Here is a 22,710-nt window from a genome sequence, read left to right on the forward strand (position 1 = left end):
TAAATTACTCAAGAGTCATTAGAGTAAGGGAAAAGGACTTAAGAAAAACAATTGGTAGAAATAAATACAACTATGGAACACTGGACTAAACAATTATTACTTGTTTCAAAGGTAACGATAAGTTGAAATGATGGAATCATGGCACTTAAGAGGTGAAAATAAAAGTTATGTATGAACATCGGCAAGAAATAAAAATAATAATATTAAAAATATTAAGAACCCATGAGTTGGTTACTTGTATCAAATCTTTCAGAGAAACTTCAATTAGATAACTGGTATGAGGTAAGAAAGATCGTAAGAACAAGCGTTAGTTAAATGTTCAAATAACCAGGGACGTATTACATTAAATTTCTTTCTCAATTGAAGGAAGGGGATATCAAAAACTGTTAAAAATATGTAATAAAAATAAATTAATAATAATAAAAATTAGTAGTCCCTTGGAAATAATTGCTGCTTCAATCAGAATGAAATATAATTACATTATAGGAAAAAAATATAATTTAATATAATTTAATGAAAAAATGAAAAGATATTTGGGTACACAAAAACAACATTAACTAAGATTAAAAATGCTACTATGAAAAAATCCCAAAATTAAATCATACGTACGTGACTCATCCCACTTTATTAATATGTTGGAAGAGTATAGTGGTGACTTTTATTTTCACCTCTTAAGTGCCATGATTCCATCATTTCAACTTATCGTTAGGGATATATATTTATACTCATTCACATTTTACAAACTAGTATCGGTGTGGATTTTGCCACCCATCTTTAAATATCCGGTTTTAATATTAATCTTTAAATATCCGGTTTTAATATTAATTTTTAGTACCTTTTGAATTTGTTGATACCAGGTTAAATTTTCTCTTTGCAAACCACTATGACCTGCTCGACACAACAGCAGCAACATATACATTTTTAAGTTTTTTACCTCGATAATTTGATAACCATATGCGCTATTTTTTATTTTTTATTCATTCCCCTGGCGTTTTTATTGTTAAGGATGTGCGGGTTTATATATAAATATACTCATTCATATTCTATACGCTAGCACATTTTGAGATATAAGACACACCGTTTCTCATGTTGACACGCATTTTTCTTTTCTTCTTTTCGTTTTTTGAGGGGTGTGTGAGTGTATAATCCCTTTTCCTCTCTTCCTTCTTTTTTGACGGCTGGCCTTTTTTTGACGACTAGGCTTTTGATAGATTTTGTGATAAAAATTATTTGTATGTACCTCTACATAGATACTTGGACACACAAAACAAAAAACAAAAATAAATATATTATTATTAATATTAGCATTTTTAAATTTACATTTAATTTCAATTTTATGGTTCTGTATAGACGTTGGATTCATACCTTATTTTCAATCATATATTTTAATAAATATGACTTTTTCAAATATTTGTCTTATTTTTGGAATGGCTATTATTATCTTGCTTTTATTATGATAAAAGATCTTCTATGCAATAATTATTTTAACTTTTATGATATTGGTCGTTAAACGTTTTGATATAATTCATTATAATTTAAAAGTTTTGATATAATTTATCATAATGTTGTATTATTCTTCTAACATTTAATAATTTTTGTTATTTTTATTCACAAAAATTTTTATAGAGACTACATTGTATGAGCTCCTTTGTCTGTCAGTATATCCCCTGTGCAACTACTGATTGGTATGTTTATTTTATTTCATTTTATTTCGATTTTATCTCTAATCCTATTCGTATTCTTATTTTCCTTTCCATTTTTATATGTATGTATTAAGGAATTGTTGTTAGTGACTCTTCGCTATTTGCTTTTCATTTAGTACGTTTCTGCTCTTTAATGATTACATGATATCTATCACCAGTTCTTTCATTTAAACAAACCTGTTCTGTCACATATCATACACAATTATGTATTGATTTATTTCATTTTATTATATGTCTGCATTTTATATATAATATTTTTGGAAATAGGTTCTTATAATGCTAATTAAATTATGTATAGTCTATTTTTTGCTTTCTATGTGGTCCGTCTGATGGTATAGCAATAATATATGTATTGATTTAGTCAATATATCATATTTTATGTTTGAAAATCTGATTTGTATTAAGTATTACATTTTTTTATATTAATTTTTATATTAAGGTTTATATTGGTTGTAACATATTTGATATAATTTGTTTTTATCTTTTATTTAATGTTTCATTTAATTATATATGTGTTTTGTTGTTATTATATTTTTTAGACCCCTGATGAAGGTTTTTTTAAAAACCGAAACACGGACCGTGTTGGGTCCTTAATAAAGTTTTTTTTGGAGCATCTTACCCCTTATCTTGGATTGGTCTCTTGAAGTTATTTTTCCACCTTTTTTTTGTGTTGGACTTTTGTGGAAATTTTGGACCTTTCTTGTTTTTGCGGGTGTTGATTAGTATAGCCAGATGGTTGATTGAGGGGGAAACAAGGCTAAACTAGCGGATGGGCATCAAATTCTCTTCCTGTCTTCTGCGCCCCCCCCCCCCCCCACCTGAATGCAAAATATAAATACCTGAGCTGGCAGGGATTTCCAGGTGAAGACTTCCTCTTCCTTTGCTGCTCCATCAGCCAGAACTCTTCCAAGCTCTGCAGCCAGTGGCAGTGTCCCTGAACTGCTGCCACTGCTGACCCACGCCCATGAATGCTGGGCTTTTCTGCATACATGAAAACTGAGCATGCATGAGGGGGCAGAAATGGTGGCAACAGAAGCGATGGCGGTAGCAGCTTGAGGACACAGCCACCAGCTGCAGAGCATAGAGAGGTCTGGCTGCCGGACCAGAGGAGGTGGTCTTCAGCTGGCACAGCTTGGGGTAAAGTATTAACTGCTACCAGCCCCTACCAGCCACAGCAAGGGTGATAACTAATTTAGGGGGGTCTGAGCCCAAAATGGGGGGGACACAGGTCCCCCATAGTGATGCTACCAATTGTATTCAATACAAAAAGGAAATGCATTTCTGTTTTTATTTCTTCAGTGTTACGGTACTTGCCATGTTTCAATTTTAGTGTTCATATTTCCATTTTTCTAATTTCTGATCCCTTGTTCTGTATTTGGTGAAGGCCTGTCTGTGTTTTGTGTGTGAAGAAGTCATTTAAAGTTGTTTCATATGTGGCAGCAGTGGTGGGTGGGGAGATTGAGGGAGGGGGCCCCCTCCTTAATTTCTGCCCTGGGTCCCAGCCTGTCTAAAACCGGCTCTGGTTAGGGAGGAGCCGTGGTTATGCAGGTGTCAGCAATAATCAGTGCCAGGACCCACATAGTTAAATGGGTTAATGTAGGACAGCTCAAAAGGTGTCATAAATTAACCCGCTTAACTATGCGGGCTACGGCACTGAATATCGGCCATGGCCAGTATAACTTAATTTTTTTGAGTTCTTTGCTCCCTAATCCCTCTCTTCCCCCTCCTCCAGCCTTTGAGTCAGAAACCTCCCCCCCCCCTTCCCTGCGGTCCAGGTAGGGCCCCCCCTGGGAGGAGGGAAAGGAGGAGGGGCTTTTTGGAGGGATTGGAGGGCAACCCTCCCTCCCTCCAGAAAACAAGTTATGCAGGGCCCACATAACTCTATTACGTGGACCTCAGCTGGACATCGACCAGAACCCGGCTAATCTCTGATGACCAGCCCCAGCTTTTCAGTGCCAGTGCCTTCATATGGCCTGGCACTGAATATTAGGGGCTAATCTAGCTGATGCCAATAAGTGTTTCAAAAAATGCTGACCGCCGCAGGCTGAATATCATGGGGTAGGTTTTGTAGTACAGGAAAGTGTATTAAACATTGCTTTTTTAAAATTTCTGTTTTATTCAGGATGTCCTCGAAAATATTTTGGACCTTGATTCTTCAGTTGCAGAGACCGGTGACTTTCTCCAGATTGTCAGTGGTGGGAGAATTGTCCCTGGCTCTCTTCCCCTGGCTCATAGATATGGCGGCCACCAGGTAGAAGAAAATAATATAGAACCAGCAGCTTTTTCACTGTTCCAGTATTTTATTATGAGAAGCAAAAGAAAGACGGTGGGAATGAGGAATGCAATAGTCAAGGATAAAAGTCCAAGTCCTTTATTAACATGTACAGAAAACACTTGCATGAAGACAATGCTTCAGTAAAGTACAATACACATTTCAAGCAGATGTGTGTTGTACTTTATTGATGTGTTGTCTTCATGCAAAGGACTTTGACTTTTATTCTGGACTATCGCATTGGTCATTCCCATCCCCTTTCTCTTGTTTTATTGTGAGAAAACAGCTTACAAAAGCTTACAAAATGATGGTTGTGCAATATACATCAACAGGTGATGTGAAACAACTGACATCCTTATATTTTAAGCAAAATGCTGTACCTAAAACGTTTTTTTTTGTTTGTTCTTTTTTCCTTGCTTCTTATTTTGGCTTTCGGCTTTTTCTGGAAGTGATGGCACCATTTCCATGTTTTTCAACTCTCATCCTTCTTCTTAATATCCCTGGCTTCAACCAGACTGAGAAGCAGAAGGTAGACAGATCTCCAGTGAAAAGTTCCCATATTGCAGGACAGAGCACTGTTACTTAGTCATTACGGTCATAGCTCTTCCTCAAAGTAACTTAAGCAGAAGACATGTACCAAACAAATTAATTTGATGATTTACAGTGGGTCACCACTACAGAAGCCAAGTGGGCATCCTCAAAAGGTAAACAAGTGAACAATGTGCCAAAGGGTAACTCTGGTAGCTGAAAAAGTTCATAAAGCTAGTCACACCACTGTTTGTCTCTGATTGATTGTCACAGTTTTTCCACAAGCACTATTTACAGGCTGGTGGTGCAGACACTTAGTATATTTCAGGTCAAGCACTCTGTGGTTCTGCTAACTTAGGCAGACGTTTCCAAGAAGTGGCAACTGTAAAAAGAGCCAATCAAGTGGCAGGTGGAGGAAGATCGAGGGATCCCCAGTTCCCCCACCCTCAGCAGGCTTGGGCAAGAGATCAGAGATTCATTTGCATCCTGCCACCATCCGTATCAAAAAAAGAAACAGGAGAAAACCTCTACATAGAGCAGAACAGTTTCCAAGGAGTAGAGGAGGACACATGACTTCAAGATTTAAAGGAGAATAGAAGTCCTTTATTTAAAGCACCAAACTGGACCCAGTGTGGGTCTGTGTATCAGCAGAGATTACCGCCTGCATCAGGGGTAACATACAAATTGCTTTAGATGAAAGTGCTCTTATATATGGTGCTAAGGGAGGAAAGACTGCTTGGAAGCAGACAAATGCAAATGAACCACAGTATCACTTCAGCTCTGTGATGGAGCAAAACCGCTACTTTCCTGAACGCTATCAAGTTTGGTGCTTTAAATAAAGGACTTGTGTTCTCCTTTAACGCTTGAAGTCATCTGTCGTCCTCTACCCCTTGGAATCCATCCTACCACCATCACCAGCCTTTCATCCTGCTGGGAAATGGTTGAAGCATTTATTTTCTTTTAAAATTTGGTTTATTTAAATCTCATATTGTTATATATATTTCTAGCATTTAATCAGTCCTTTTATCCCTTATAATGAAAGGGATAACACCCTGCAAGTTGCAAAAGGCAGCTTGTAGACCTCTATCATATCCCCCCCTCAGTTGTCTCTTTTCCAAGCTGACAAGCCCTAACCTCTTTAGCCTTTCCTCATAAGAGAGGAGTTCCATTCCCTTTATAATTTTTCCCTTCTTTGAACTTTTTCTAATTCCGCTATATATTTTTTTGAGATACGGTGATCAGAATTGCACACAGTACTCAAGGTGAGGTCACATAATGGAGCGATGCAGAGGCATTATAATATTCTTCATCTTATTTTCCATCTCTTTCCTAATAATTCCTAGCATCCTGTTTGCATTTTTGGCCACTGCTACACACTGGGCAGATTTCAGCATATTGTCTACGATAACATCTAGATCTTTTTCTTGGGTGCTGACTCTTAAGGTGGACCCTTGCATCAAGCAACTATGATTTGGATTATTCTTCCCAATGTGCATCACTTTGCCTTTCTCCACATTAAATGTCATATGCCATTTGGATGCCCAGTCTTCCAATTTCCTAAGGTCTTCCTGCAATTGTTCACAGTCCACATCAGTATTAACAACTTTGAATAGTTTTATGTCATTGGCAAATTTAATCACCTCACTTGTCCCGATTTCCAGATCATTTATAAATATGTTAAATAGCACCAGTCACAGTAGAGATCCCTGCGGCACTCCACTCTTCACCCACCCCCATTGAGAAAAATGGTCATTTAACCATATTTTCTGTTTTCTATCCATTAAGCAGTTCCTAGTCCATGACAGAACATTGCATCCTATCCCATGGCTCTTTAATTTTCTCAGGAGTCTCTCATGAAGCTTTGTCAAAAGCTTTCTGAAAACCAGCTTACCTTTATCCACATGTTGATTCATGCCTTCAAAGAAATGACGCAAATTGGTGAGGTAAGACTTCCCTTGGCTGAATAGTTTCCACTATTTTGCCTGGCACTGAAGTCAGGCTTACTGGTCTATAATTTCCTGGAATCACTCCTGTAACCCTTTAAAACATCAACCTGGTCTAGAGTTTAGCTTAGAGCTTGCTGGTGTAATGTAGAGGAGAGAAAAGCTGTAGGAAAAGGTGAAACAATGTAAAGTTTGATTGTGTAAATGTGGGAAGGGTAATTAGTCAATCACTGCAGGTTAAGCCAGCACTGTAGATGAAAGGAAAAATTATACATGGCTTGATAGAATAATGATCCCTAGGCTTCAAGATGAAGGAGAAGAATTCCCAAAGCTGTGAGTGGAGAACTTGCAGTATCAGGGATTCGGGACACAGTGAGGTCTCTAGAAGAAGCTGGAAGTGAAATGGGTCTATTGGGACCACACTGTTTAATTTCATCCTGCTGAGCGACCATCTATTGGGATACTATTATTATTATAAGTGTTCACATACTGTGACTTTAATTTGTATGACACAAGTGTGTTGAAGATTTTGTGAAACATTTGACTGTTTTTCTATTTTGATTGCACTTTTTATTTTTTGATTGCATATTTAAGATAATTTATAATGGAGGTTTTTTGACCTGTGATTACTATTTTTTTTTTGTTACATTTGTACCCCGCGCTTTCCCACTCATGGCAGGCTCAATGCAGCTTACATGGGGCAATGGAGGGTTAAGTGACTTGCCCAGAGTCACAAGGAGCTGCCTGTGCCTGAAGTGGGAATTGAACTCAGTTCCTCAGTTCCCCAGGACCAAAGTCCACCACCCTAACCACTGGGCCACTCCTCCACTCCATGTGTACATGTGGATTCGCTGATTCACGATCCCATTCTTTTTTGATGTTTGCTGCAGTTGCATGAGGTCTTTTTCCTCCCTTATTTTTGCAAACGGTGAGAGTGTTTGCATTAAGATTCACTATTAGATTGAAACACTCTCCAGGTACTACAGATGATTTTAACGACAGGTTACAGATCACTAACAGCAGATCAGCAATTTCACATTTGAGTTCTTCAGTACCCTGGGGTACATACCATCTGGTCCAGGTGATTTACTACTCTTTAAGTTGTCACATTGTACAAATACAATGAACATTGTTAAAAGAATTATGAAATAAATAGTAGCAGATGATTTAGAGATACTTTTTTATCTAAGAATAATTTCTTTCACATCATTGATTTACAGGTTTATTTGTGAACATTTGTGACCATGATGGAACACATTAAGAACAAGTAATGTGCATTATTAGTGAATAAGCCTTATTAGAACTAATATAACTGCATTAAATATGTGCATCATTACATGTTATCTTGGTGGCACACTTTTGCAAATCACCCATTATAGTATGGATATGAATCTGTGTAATATGACAAAAAAGTAACCATGAAGGAGACCTGTTAACCTTATTCACTTCTGTTCATTGTAGTTTGGCATCTGGGCAGGACAGCTTGGGGATGGAAGAGCACACTTGATTGGGGCATATACTAATAGGTATATTACTCTGTTTGAAAATTGTGAACATTATTATCCGTTTGGATTTTTCTTTAATCCATATCTTGGTTCAGAACTGTTGTTTCTTATTTTTGCAGATACGGAGATCGATGGGAACTTCAGTTAAAAGGGTCTGGAAAAACTCCATATTCACGGTAAACTATGGTCAAAATCACAGTCCCTAATTACAGTAGTCCAACTATGAAAGAGTCGATGTTTGGACGAGTAGTCTGAATGAATTCTTGTTAACGGATGTTTTAACTCTTTTTAATTTCCACATTGGTTTGAACATCTGAATATCTTTGCAAATACTGCATGAGCTTGGTTTTTAGAAGAAAGATATTTGTAAAAAACTACTCCTAGGATTTTTAATTGTACATCTATTGGATAGACAGTTTGATCTACTGTAAAGTTAGGATAAGTTAGCACCAGGAATTCAGTTTTGTCTCTATTCAGTTTAAGTTTGAAAGTCATGGCCCACTGTTCTATAAAATCTAAACCTGACCTTATTATATTTAATATCTTAGAAATGTCATTAATGAAAGAAACATATATAGTTATGTTGTCTGCATAGATGAAAGGATTGAAACCCATATTATTTAATTTCATTCCTAATGGTGCCAGCATGATATTGAACAGGATTTGGGAGATAGGAGATCCTTGTGGCACACCACATTGTGAAATTCATGGAGCAGATATGGCATCTTTCATTTTTACCTGATATGATCTACTTTTTAAGAATCCCTTTAAGAATCAGTTCCTGAATATCATCTTGGCTTTGATGGTAGGTGGCAGCGCTGTACCAAGAACTGTTTGAGCAGTTCAGCCACACAGGACACAAATACGGAGGGGTGCAAAAATTACTCCCGGCCCACCATCTCCTCTCATTGGCAGTGGTAAAGTGGGTTGGGCAGGTGCCAGTGAATGACTTGTACACGGTGGAACTATAGCTTGGTATAGTCCTAGTAGGTAGGCATCCGTATCAAGAGCGGTTCAATGCAGAGCACACTAAAAGGAGGCTGGACATTTCTAGGAACTACAAAATAATTTTATATAGAATAAAATATTAGAAAACCCAAATGATCTTATTAATCATTGCTATCTATAACAAATTTCCTAAATAAATAGGTTTTTGCAAGCTTACGAAACTGATTATAATTACAAACAGAGAATAGCAAGTCCTGAATATGTTTATCCAAATGAGCTGCCTGGAATGAAAAGAGAATATCAAATACTCTATATCTCCTTAAGTTAATTAAAGAAGGAAAAGAAAAGAATGCCATTGTTCTAGTAATTCTTAATTTTTGTTGGAACACTAGCAGGCTTATTTTCGAAAGAGAAGGGTGCCCATCTTTCGACACAAATCGGGAGATGGGCGTCCTTCTCTCAGGGTTACCCAAATCAGCATAATCGAAAGCCGATTTTGAGTGTCCCCAACTGCTTCCCGTCGCGGGGATGACCAAAGTTCCCGGGAGCATGTCGGAGGCGTAGCGAAGGCGGGACTGGGGTGTGCCTAACAGATGGGCATCCTCAAGCGATATTGGAAAAAAGAAGGGCGTCCCTGACGAACACTTGGCTGACTTTACTTGGTCCTTTTTTTTTTACGACCAAGCCAAAAAAATGTGCTTTAAATGACCAGATGACCACTGGAGGGAATTGGGGATGACCTCCCATGACTCCCCCAGTGGTCACTAACCACCTCCCACCGCGAAAAAAATAACTTTAAAAACTTTTGTCTTTTTTTTTTTTAAGTGTGGGTGAAGGACGTCCTTCGCTATGCCTCCGTCCCTGCCACGGCAGTTGAGGATGTCCTTCCTGTGCCTCCCAAATTTACCTCTCGACCCCTGAAATCTCAACCAGCATCCAGACCAAGGTTTCAGCCTGCCTATCTGATATCGCTGCCTGGATGACTCAACGCCATATAAAACTTAACATTGCCAAAACCGAGCTTCTCATCTTTCCCCGTAAACCTACCTCTCCTCTCCCCCCTTTCTCTATTTCTGTGGATGGCACTCTCATTCTCCCTGTCGTTTCTTTCTCTATAACATTAGCAAAATCCATCCCTAAGAGCACTCTGCCAGAACCCTTATCCACACTCTTATCACCTCCCGTCTTGATTATTGTAACCTGCTTCTCACCGGCCTCACTCTAAGCCATCTCTCTCCTCTTCAATCAGTCCAAAACTCTGCTGCGCGACTCATCTTCCGCCAAAGTCGCTATGCTCACATTAGCCCCTCCTTAAGTCACTTCACTGGCTCTCTATCCGTTTCCGTATTCAGTTCAAGCTTCTCTTATTGACCTATAAGTGTATTCACTCTGCCGCTCCCCAGTACCTCTCCACTCTCATCTCTCCCTACGCCCCCCTCGAGTACTCCGTTCTGTAGATAAATCTCTCTTATCCGTCCCCTTCTCCTCTACTGCCAATTCTAGACTCCGTTCCTTTTGTCTTGCTGCACCTCACGCCTGGAATAGACTTCCCGAGCCTGTGCATCTAGCCCCGTCCTTGGCCGTTTTCAAGTCCAAACTTAAAGCCCACCTCTTTACCACTGCTTTTGACTCCTAACCACTACTCACTTGCCGTGTCCTTTATCCTCACCTATTTATTCCCTTACCCTTAATCGTTCTGTCTGTTTAGCTGTCTTATCTAGATTGTAAGCTGTTTGAACAGGGACTGTCTTTTTGTGTATGGTGTACAACGCTGTGTATGCCTTGTAGCGCTATAGAAATGATAAATAGTAGTAGCCTCTGTCCCTGCGACGGCAGTTGAGGATGTCCAAAATGTGGATGTTTCTGTAAGAAGGACATCCATGCCACTGAAACCCCCTTTATTTATTTGGATTTTGGATCACAAGTAGCAGCAGTGGGATTTGAACTGGCCACCTTTGGATTGCAAGACCAGTGCTCTAACCACTAGGCCAGTCCGCCAGTCCACTCCACTCCCTTGAAATTTGGCCATCCCTGTGAGAGGGGCAGTATGCAGGTCCCTGGGGGAAGGTATGTGTGTGTCAGTGGAGGCATAACGAAGGCGTGGACGTCCTTCTTTCAAACATTTTGGACGTCCTCAACTGCCCCCCCCCACAGGGATGGCCAAATTTCAAGGGAGTGGAGTGGGCTGAAGTGGAGGAGTGGCCTAGTGGTTAGAGCACTGGTCTTGCAATCCAGAGGTGGCCGGTTCAAATCCCACTGCTGCTACTTGTGATCCAAAATCCAAATAAATAAAGGGGGTGTTGGCGGCATAGCAAAGGCATGGACGTCCTTCTCACAGAAACATCCACATTTTGGACATCCTCAACTGCCGTCACAGGGACGGAGGCATAGCGAAGGACGTCCTTCACCCATACTCTTAAAAAAAAAAAGACATTCCTGACGAGCTCTTGAACGTTTTCACCTGGACTTGTGTTTTTCTAAGATTGTAGTCGGCTATTATACGCTCAGCTTGTCTGCATGTATGAAGCCGTCTTTGGCATGCACAGAGCAGCCATGCATAACGCTTGGCTGCTCTGCACTGGCTTCCCCTCCTTAGGAAGGAAATCGTGTGCAAATGAGCTAACAGTGAGCAGCTCATTTGCATGCAATTTCCTTCATGCATACCCATTCCTTTCCAAATCGCGAAGGGATTGGTAAGGGAAGGGCTTTTTCCATTCAGTTAGTGGGACCAGTGCACTACGAATGCTGGCTCCTCCCATGACCAAATGGCTTGGATTTGGTCGTTTCTGAGATCGGCGTCCTCACTTTCCATTATCACCGAAAATCAGAAATGACCAAGTCCTGGGGATGACCATCTCTAAGGTCAACCTAAATTTGCTGATTTGGGCGGCCTCGACCGTATTATCGAAAGGAAAGATGGACGCCCACCTTGTTTCAATAATACGGGTTTCCCCACCCCTTCGTGGAGCCGTCCTGCGAGGACGGCCCCAGGAAAACTTGGGCACCCCGTTCGATTATGCCCCTCAAAATGATCCCGCAAATAGAGGGGAGCAAGGTCATGTAATAATCTTAATCAGTCCACATTTATTCATTATTTAAAGTTAAGTACTCATGTTGCATATATACACTAAGTAGCACTTAATTTTAAAACTTGTTTTTTTTCTTTAGTTTAGTTTATTAAGATTTTATATACAGCCTTTTGGCAAAGCCAACAAAATAGTTGACAGTACATGCAGTAAACGTACAGCCGGTCAATAGAAGACCATACTCAAGAACACAAGACACAAAAAACACATAAACCGAACAAAAAGTAGTAAACAGACAGTCAAAAAAACATCAGAATCCAGTAGCCAAGTCAGGGTCACTAAGATGAAGGCCTCTAAAATAACCACAACTACCAGCTATCAACCAAATCACACAAAGTCAAGAAAAGCCAGGGATCAAAAGAATGATTTAAGATCTGACTTTACTTCCGAGAACAAAGTTTCAGATCAAAAAGAGGATGGTAAGGAATTCCAAAGGGACAGTTCTAAGGAAAAAATCTAGCCCAAGACTTTAGCTCTTAAGTTGATTATGTTGTGCCTGTTTAGTGTGATTTTACATCTGTGCTTGGCTGCTTGCCCTGCCTGAGTCCATTTAAGAAAACTGAGGGCCCTGTTTACTAAGGTGCAATAGTGTTTTTAGCGCGTGTTAAAAATGATCACGTGCTAAATGCTAGAGACACCTATATATTCCTATGGGCCGCTAGCATGGCTTAGTAAACAGGGCCATGAGTTTGTTTCTACTAAAGAAATTTGTCCTGCTTAGATGTCAATTATTTTTAAAATTTGAAAATATAAAACTGCAGTAGAAACAAATTTCCAGGCTAACAGAGTCATACAAAGCTAGTAGCCTTGGCCATAATAACACAGAGACTGGATCTCTCACACCGCCACCTCACTCTGGCTTTCATTTTGCTTTTGCTTCTGACAGAGATGGAGATGGGAGAGCTGTACTTCGCTCCTCCATTCGAGAGTTCTTGTGTAGTGAGGCAATGTACTATCTTGGGATCCCCACAAGCAGAGCTGCCAGGTATTAGCCCTCTTTTTCCTCTTGAGCCAAGCGCTGAGTGCATACTATAGGGAAGAGATACACCAGCTGTTCTTTGGGGACTGGATGGCCTCAGAGCTTGGGCAACATTGCATACTGTGGTCTTTTAACTTGCTGATTTCAGAACATTTCCACTGTTATTTCTTCAGAAGTTTTTTTCTTTTCAGACATCTTACTTTAGTTCCTTCCTCTGTTGTTTAACCGGCTTTCCTGTTTTTTCTTCCTCCCTAACTGGCCGATATTCAGCGCTATTTAACCAATCAGGAACAGCTCCTGCCTGGTTAAATAGCATTTAACCGGCTATCTGTGAATATTCAGTGGAGGATAACCATCTATTTCGTCCTGACTATTCACAGTCAGCGCTTACCCCTGGATTCTATATAGCGCTCAAAGAGATCCGCACTGGAATCAGCGCAGATTCTATAACAATACACTTAACAAGCTTAACATGCTAATGAGCGCCGATAACAGAACTTAACAAACAATAATGACCACTTATTGACAGTGATTATAATTTAGGCGCATAAGTCGCTAAGCGTATTCTGTAACCATGTGCGGTGAACTTCTAACGCACACAGGCAAAAAGGGTCATGGTTATGGGTGGGGAAATGGGCGTTTAATGGCCATTCTGAAATTTACCACCTAGTTATAGAATATGGCCCAGTGCGCCTAAATCTGCACGCTGGGATTTACGCCACATTTTTGTTGGTGTAAATGGATGCATGTAGATTTAGGCGCTGAAATATTAACTAAGCGTATTCTATAATTGGCACCTAAATCTAGGCACCAATTATAGAATACGCTTAGCACTGATTTCAGCGCCAAATTTTTAGATGCCATATATAGAATCCCCCCCCCCCCCCCACACACACACTTAGCGGCTAACCGGTCATAGTTCACAATATAGCCAGCCAGTTGCAAATATTCAAACGCTGGCTGGCTAAGTTTTGCGGCCAAATTGGGCCACGTAGAAAGCAGGTCTTTCTTTGGCCACTATGAACTTAGCTGGCCAGCGCTGAATATTGACATAGCCAACTAAGATTATAGAGGCCAAAAATAAATTGGATATTCAATGCTGGTCATCGAAAACGGCCCAGCATTTATTTTATTTATGTCTCACATTTTTCCAATCAAATCAGGTTCAATGTGGCTAACAGATTATTATATTAACAATACAAATTGGGTTCAGTGTATCTAACGTATTAAACTAACAATACAAATTAGTCAGGGAATACATCAGTATAAAAGACTTGCAGGGTTGAATTAATCAATGATTAAATAGAATGTGATAATCAATTTGAAAGAATAACATTATGAAGTGAAAAAGAATGGAAATTGTCACTTCGTGTTAGAGTTCTTCCTTATAGGGAGGTCCATTAGTAAAAAATTTCTTAAAAAGAAAGGTTTTAATGATTTCTGGAATTTCAAATAATTATGCTCCCATCTTACTAGTTTCTGGAGGGAGTTCCACCATTTCATACATTGGTAAGGGAACCCTGCCGTGAAAGCTGATTTATATTCAACTTTTTTGCAACTAGAATAATAGAGAGTTAAATAGTCTCTGGAACCAGGAAGAGTGTTATGTAAGGGTAGGTTATTTAAAGGTTGCATATAATCTGGGGTTAACAAATATAGAGTTTTGAAAACGAATATGCAGGGTATTTCCCTGTGAGTCTCACTCTGCTGGTCTCAGCCTGTGAATACAACTATATTAAGATGGAGTCTGTGCACTATGACCCTGTACTTCAGTGAGCAAGCAGATTCAACTTTCTGTTTGTGTCAGCTCTCTGCTTGTGGTAAATCACTGGCAGGCCTGGAAAAACTCAAGGACATGCAGTGGGCTACCTGTCCCCCCTTTTACCTCCCTGATAAGGAAAAGGGAGTAAGGCCATGGCGCCAGCAAGCCTGATGAGAGACAGGAATGCCCATCACAATGTAACAATTTGAAGGTCAAGAAAAGGTCGTTTCTTGCTCAGGGAAGGAGCTGGACAAGATCATGATTGGTTGCTGTCTGGTCACCTGAGAATCGGGGATTGGAAGAGCGGGAACGAGAGGACAAGAAAGGGGTCTGGCAGTTGTTGTCGGGTTCGCCTGGAAGACGGGGAGCTGGTCTGGGGAGCTGGAGGGAAGACCAGCAAGACCTGAAGTGGTCCACAACCTTGTGAACTGTCTATCTGAAGAAAGTACCTGTTGGTCCAGCTGTACCGGCCAGAGTGACTGTAATCCTGCTTGCTGCAGAGAGCCTGGGCTATTCTCTAAGACTGACTCGCTGTGGAAGGCAGTTTGAGTCGAAGGGGGAAAACCTATGCCAACCTCATCTGAGAGACCACCCAAGAGTCAGCTCGGTGAGAATTACAGGGATTTATTTCCGATTAGTCTGGGATTAGTGAGTGGGTTCTTACCTCAGCAAAGGCGGGTTAGTTCAGAACTGTGGTCAGGAAGATGTGCTGCTAACTGTATTACTTCATGACCTAGTCAGTTACAAATCAGGATTGTGTATAACCTAGTAACCAGTGATAACAGTGTTTTAGTTAGATAATACATTCTATAGTTTTCTTATCAGCATAAGGTCTCTATAGTTGTACCTAAGCCTTATTGCAGAGTGTATCATTTATATTTTCTTATCTTTATAATAAATTCTAATATATATCAGCTGTGATTTTTCTTTATCACAGTTCTCTACAACAGAAGGAAACTTCTGGTGTAGGCACCAGAAGAGGCAGGTTCCTGTAGAATAATACCCCTAGGCAGAGCTAAGAAGTTGTTTAGCCAGACTTCTGTAAATGGGAACCTGGGAATTACTCATTGGGTAGCTTTTCCCATAAGAGTTATTTATTTATACATGCTTACAGGTTATTTCTCTCAATGGAGGAGGGTGAACAATGGAGTGCTGCAAGGATCAGTTCTGGGACTGGTGCTGTTTAACATATTTATAAATTATATGGAAATCGGAACGACAAGTGAGGTGATTAAATTTGCAGATGACACAAAACTATTCAAGGTTGTTAAAACACGTGTGGACTGTGAAATATTGCATGAAGACCTTAGGAAATTGGAAGACTGGGCATCCAAATGGCAAATGAAAGTTAATGTGAACAAATGCAAGGTGTGATGCACATTGGAAAGAATAATCCGAATCATAGTTACTTGATGCTAGGGTCCACCTTGGGGGTCAGCACTCAAGAAAAAGATCTAGGTGTCGTTATAGATAATATGTTGAAATCTTCTGCTTAGTGTGCGTCGGTGGCCAAAATAGCAAATATGATGCTAGGAAATATTAGGAAAGGGACGGTGAATAATACCAAAAATACTATCATGCCTCTGTATTGCTCCATGGTGTGACCTCACCTTGAGTATTGCATTCAGTTCTGGTCGCCGTAGCTCAAAAAAGATATAGCAGAATTAGAAAAGGTTCAAAGAAGAGCAACCAAAATGATAAAGGGATGGAACTTCTCTCATATGAGAAAAGGCTAAAGAGGTTAGGGCTCTTCAGCTTGGAAAAGAGACAGCTGAGGGGAGATATAATTGAGCTCTAGAAAATCCTGAGACGTATAGAACAAGTAGAAGTGAATTGATTTTTTACTCTTTCAAAAAGTACATAGATTAGGGGACACTCAAATAGGAGGAAATATTTTTTCACTCAACGAATAGTTAAGCTCTGGAACTCATTGCCAGATGATATGGTAGCAGCAGTTAGCTTATGTGGGTTTAAAAAAGGATTGGACAAGTTCCTAGTGGAAAAGTCCATAGTCTGCTGTTGAGAAAGACATGGGGAAGTTACTGCTTGCCCCGGGATTGGTAGCATAGAATGCTGCAACTATTTTGGGTTTCTTCCAGGTACTTGTGGCCTAGATTGGCCACTGTTGGAAGCAGGATACTGGGCTAGATAGACCATTGGTCTGACCCAGTATGGCTATTCTTATGTCCTTATATTGTGTAGTACCCCGATAAATGGGAAAGTTCAATGAGACCCATCCATTAACCAACACTCTAGCCTGGAGGCCAGAATACAATGCATGAATAGCCAGACAAAAGTGCCCTTCTATGTTATAGTGAGCAAGAACCTGAAACATGAAATCCCATCGGACCTAGTCGAAAGATTTTCTGTATATTCGTACTGTATAACGGTCCCACACAAAACCAATCTGAGCCTCTAGGACCAGAGAAAGAAGGAAACGTGCTAAACAGTTTGCTAGAATTGTCGCCAAGAATTTAATTTCAACACAGAGGAGAGAGATGGGCTGATAAGATTCTGGTAAGTGAGGATCCTTGCCCAGCTTTGGAAGAACTATGATCTGGGCAGAGATTAAACTCGGGGGCACTACCTGGTGCGCAACTATATGATAAAAGACATTAACTACAGTTGGAGATATACCAGTTTGCAGAACCCATTAGAACTCAGCATGTAGTCCATCAGGGCCAGGCGTCTTGCAAAGATTACTCTGCTGGATAACTCACTAGACCTTTTCCAGTCGTATAGGGGGTATTCAGTTGGCCACTTTCAACGGGGGAAAGTTTCACGATATCTACACTAGCCAAATAGCTGTCACCCTCCAAACCAAGCTCAGGGGGTCAAGAGTACAATTGCTTGTAGTATGATTTAAAAAGATGACAAATCTCCCCATCAGATTGAATGAAAGAGCTGCCATGCCCCTGCATGGTTAAAATTTTAGACGGACCCGTCCACTATTCATCCAGGCCAGCAACTTCCCATTTTTATTCCCATGCTTATACAATTGTTATTTTAAATATTGGATGGATTTTTTTGTCCCAAAGATGAAGCAGCTGAAGTTTATTGGGCAAAGTGGGGCAGGCTGCAAAGGTACGTCTATCAGAGTGGACCTGAGCCTCCAGCTTGAGTATTTCCCTATCATGGGATTTATGCTTATGGCTACAATAGCTGAGAATTTCACCCTTTAGCACTGTTTTGGCAGCCTCCCAAAACAAAGGCAGCTCCTGTTCATGAAGACAATTATTAGCTTTATAATCCACTCTTTTAGCCTGCAAAAAACTCAGGAAAAGCCTCATAATGATAAAGTTCCACAGGAACTAGGAGAATCTGAGTCTGGTGTGCAGAACTTCACCCAGATCATAGCATGGTCGGACATCTCATATGGACCGATCACTACCTCCTCTATCTTCCCAAATAACTCCTGGGAAACCAACAAGTAGTCTATCCCAGACTGGGAGGAGTGAGCTCACGACAGATGTGTATAGTCTCTGTCCATGGGGTGTAATATCTGCTATACATCTAAAAGATCCAGCAGGGTGGAAAGCAAGGGAGTACCCTAGGATTGAGACACCCCCACCTACACCCTTCTAGATTTATCCAGAGCCAGGCCCACCACCATGTTAATATTGCCACCCAATATAAGAGGTAAGCTATCAAAGCATGATAAAATAAGATATCAACTGCTGAACAAGCATTTGTCGTTGATGTTAGGAGCATAAACATTACAAAGTACCAATTTACATCTATCCATTGTGAGCTGAGCTATGACAAATGTGCCCCAATCATCTACCACAAGCTTGTGCAAAGTGCAGGAAATCCCCTTTCAAATCAATATCACCACCCTTGCCTTTTTGGCTATCACAGGGGCCCCACACAGAGTCCCCACCCATCAGCGCTTAAGCTTATATTATATTCAAGAGAGATTAAATAAGTTTCCTGAAGAAAGGCTACATCAGCACATTGCCTATGTAAGGCTTGCAAAATTTTTGTGCACTTAATTGGGGAGGAAATACCCTCCCCCCCACACACACACACATTCCAAGAAAGAATTTTCACCATACTAGATGATACTAGGACATTGACAGAGCCAGTGCAAAAGAGAGTGCATCTTAGATGAGGGAGGTCGTCCCAACGAGCTACCCATCTCATCCCCAATATTCCCTAGCCACAGCTCATTCAAATATCCCCTATCCCCCACACCCTCCCCAGTACTTTGCTCCCCTCCAGATACATTTGAACCACCCAACCCCATCCACATACACACATGCACTCTGTCCCCCAATCATACCAGCCACATAACACTCCAATAATGAAAGACCAAGCATGGTACTGGAAGATTGGAGGGTGGCCATTGTAACACCAATTTATAAAAAGGGTTCCAGAGGTGACCTGGGAAATTATAGACTGGTGAGCCTGATGTCCTGGGCAGAATGGTAAAGACTATTATAAAGAACAAAATTACTGAGCATATATATGGGTTAATGAGACAAAGCCAACATGGATTTAGTCAAGGGAAATGTTGGGTCACCAATCTACTACATTTCTTTGAAGATGTGAATAAACACATGGATAATGGTGAACCAGTTGACATTGTGTATCTGGATTGTGCAGCTGGCTAAAGATGAGTCTCAATTTATATAGACATAATATTAAACATTCCAGTGCCAACCAGGATGTTACCTCTGTGGGACAGTACAAAACTGTAACACTGCCTCAGTGATCTTATGGTAAGAATACTATAAGGAAATTTTAAGACAATCTAGGAACGTAAGACCTTTGGGGCCCTGTTTACTAAGCCATGCTGTAGGCGCACTAGCATTTTTAGTGCACGCTAAAAATTAGCTAACACTAGAGACACCCATATATTCCTGTGGGTGTCTCTATCGTGTGTGATAAAACTGCTAGCTCACCTTAGTAAACAGGGCCCTTGAAGTCAAAATGATGAAATATTTTGACCCCCACCAGACAGGACTTAACAGGGATCTGGGCTTTCTATCCCATTATAAACCATTAAAGTATACTGCTTTGTCACATTCTTAACAGCCATTCATCTCTCCCTGTCTCTCATCCATCCTGCTCTCCCTTTTTCTTACCTAACCCACCCTCTCTCTTCTTGTGAGATTGTCACTGGATGCTTTTGTGTTTCACTTATATATTCTGATATTTGTCAATATTTGCTTATTTCTGATCTGAAGAAGAAGGGTTACCTTTGAAAGCTAATCGAAAAATGTATTGTTAGTCCAATAAAAAAAGGGATAATCTTATTTTCTGATTTATTTCTATTACCTTTAAAGTGGACTAACATGGCTACCATACCACTTTACTCATAAATCACTGAAAACTTATTTTTTTTTGTTTTTTTTGTTACATTTGTACCCCGTGCTTTCCCACTCTTGGCAGGCTAAATGCGGCTTACATGGGGCAATGGAGGGTTAAGTGACTTGCCCAGAGTCACAAGGAGCTGCCTGTGCCTGAAGTGGGAATCGAACTCAGTTCCTCAGTTCCCCAGGACCAAAGTCCACCACCCTAACCATTAGGCCACTCCTCCACTCCAGTAGATATCCTTGGTAATTTGTTTTTATGTATGCCTAGGATTTTAACCGATGCTGTAATTATCTTTAACATGAAGTTTTTAATTTTCGTATGATGATTGTAATATTGTTCCATACTTACGTTGTGAAACTGTCTTGAACACAGTTTATCACTATTATTATACATGGCACATAACACAAACAAATATTTCTCTGCTATCACTGGTGAATTATCAATACACATGGATAACCAGGTAGCAATTTTTTTTGTCAACAAGCAAAGGGGGATAGACTCTCTGCCCCTATGTTGAGAGACAGCAAGAATTTGGGACTTTGCCATGGTCAGTTGCATTCAAATTCAAGTGGCGTACTTCCTGGGGGTGCAAAACCACCTAGCAGATAAGCTTGGCAGAGTCCTTCAACGCTGGACACACTGTTTCTCAATTCCAGTTTCTAAGAATGGGGACACCTCAGATCAATATTTTTGCCACCAGCAAGAGAGCCAAACTTCCAATCTACTGCCTGGGATGCATTGTCAATTCCATGGACTGGGTCTTTTCTATATGCATACCCCCTCAATCCCTCTCTCTGCAGAGACCTGATTTCAAATTCTCAAACAGTTTGGTGTTCCTCCTCCATAAAACATCATCAATTTCCAACATGATAGGGTTCATCTATTTCAGCCAGACGTTTGAAGTCTCTGGTCCTCACAGCCTGAAAATTCAGCAGTCATTAGTCTCTCACCTTGGATTTGCCCAATCGATTCATTTCATTCTTATTTACTGCCTGGTGTTTCACTAAAGGATACGATCCCACATTTCACCAGCTATAATCTTACAGCATTTGTATCATCCATATTGATGGAGGCCTCCAAATGTTCTCCATAACACTACGTAGAAAAAAAGTAGTGTAACCAGTAAAGCTCTTCTAGAGGAAGAACAGGAGGATGACTGAATAAGACAAAAAACTTTATTCTTGAAGATGCCGAACATGGCACCGTGTTTCGGCAAAATACCTGCCTCAAGAGTCTAAAACCAATGAAAAAACATACAGTAGTAATAGAAATGTATATAATAAAGAAAAAACAAACATTTACAGTATACAACATATTAAAAATATTAAAAAGGAGAAATAAAACAATAATTACATAATTCTATGAAGATAATTAAAATAATTAATGTGAATGGTTAAAAGAATACATAGGTAACAATACACCTTAGTGCTTTCTCAGCCTACATTGCCCAGTTGATAACTTTCCAGCTACCTCTCTACCCTCATCTCCTCTTGCGTTCCCACCCGTAGCCTCCGCTGTCAAGACAAATCCCTCCTTTCAGTACCCTTCTCCACCACCGCCAACTCCAGGCTCCGCCCTTTCTGCCTCGCCTCACCCCATGCCTGGAATAATCTCCCTGAGCCCATACGCCAGGCCCCCTCACTGCCCATCTTCAAAGCCTTGCTCAAAGCCCACCTCTTCAATGTCGCCTTCGGCACCTAACCACCATACCTCTATTCAGGAAATCTAGACTGCCCCAACTTGACATTTCGCCCATTAGGGACCGTCCTTTTTGTTAAACTGTACAGTGCTGCGTAACCCTAGTAGCGCTCTAGAAATGTTAAGTAGTAGTAGTAGCTTCCCACTTTAGCATTATCTCATATTTCATGAAGGGATTTCACTACGTCAGGCCTTTGCTGCAGAAGCTTCCTGCTTTTTAGGATCTTAACTTGGTGCTAGCTTCATTAATGAAACTGTCCTGTGAGTCATTGAACACTTCTTTTCTGAAGTTCCTTATGTGAAAGGTGTTTTTCCTCATTGCAATAATCTCAGCCAAAAGGGTACATAAACTTCAAATGTTGTTAACTTATGAACTCTACATTCAGTTTCATCATAATAAAGTTGTTCTCTCAACACACTGTAAACCTTGCCAAAGATGGCATCACCCTTCCACATCAATAAGTTCCGCCTACCCTTTTCCCAAAACCACAATAAGACTAAAATGAAAACCTCTTCACATTCTGGATTGTAAGCATGCTGTTGTATACCTTAAAAGAACCAAGTCCATCAGAATGTATATGCAGTTGTTCATCTCAGTTGATTCAAATCTGGGTATTACATGAGTTACATAGAACTCTAGCAACTTGGCTAGCTTCTGTTATGAATAAGCAGATACTCCTCTCACCTCCAAGAAGGCTCCATCAGATTATGTCTATTGCAGCCCTCTATAATTTCCATCATTAGTTATTATTTGCAAGGTAGCAACATGGTCTTTGCTCCATAACTTTATTTTTTTTAATTTAGCTCATGCCTTTTCAGTAGAAGTTCAAGATGAATTATATTCAGATACTGTGAGTATATCCCGACTCCATAGGGCTTACAATCTAATTTTGTACCCGAGTCAATAGAGGGTTAAGTGACACATCCAAGATCGGCAGAAGGATTTGAACCCTCGTATATCCAGTTG

The 22,710-nt window shown here is 40.3% G+C and overlaps 1 protein-coding gene across 1 annotated transcript in view; it reads left to right on the forward strand.

Moving 5' to 3' along the window:
* The window catches only part of LOC115467703 (protein adenylyltransferase SelO-like), a 127,576-nt gene that overhangs the window by 18,379 nt on the left and 86,487 nt on the right, over positions 1-22,710 (forward strand). Inside the window, exons 3-6 of the mRNA XM_030199284.1 lie at positions 3,826-3,954; positions 7,908-7,972; positions 8,071-8,127; positions 12,872-12,970. Of these exons, the coding sequence (XP_030055144.1) occupies positions 3,826-3,954; positions 7,908-7,972; positions 8,071-8,127; positions 12,872-12,970 (350 nt within the window). The remainder of the gene's footprint in view (positions 1-3,825; positions 3,955-7,907; positions 7,973-8,070; positions 8,128-12,871; positions 12,971-22,710) is intronic.

The sequence above is a fragment of the Microcaecilia unicolor genome, chromosome 1 (genome assembly GCF_901765095.1).
Source record: "Microcaecilia unicolor chromosome 1, aMicUni1.1, whole genome shotgun sequence".
NCBI lineage: Eukaryota > Metazoa > Chordata > Amphibia > Gymnophiona > Siphonopidae > Microcaecilia > Microcaecilia unicolor.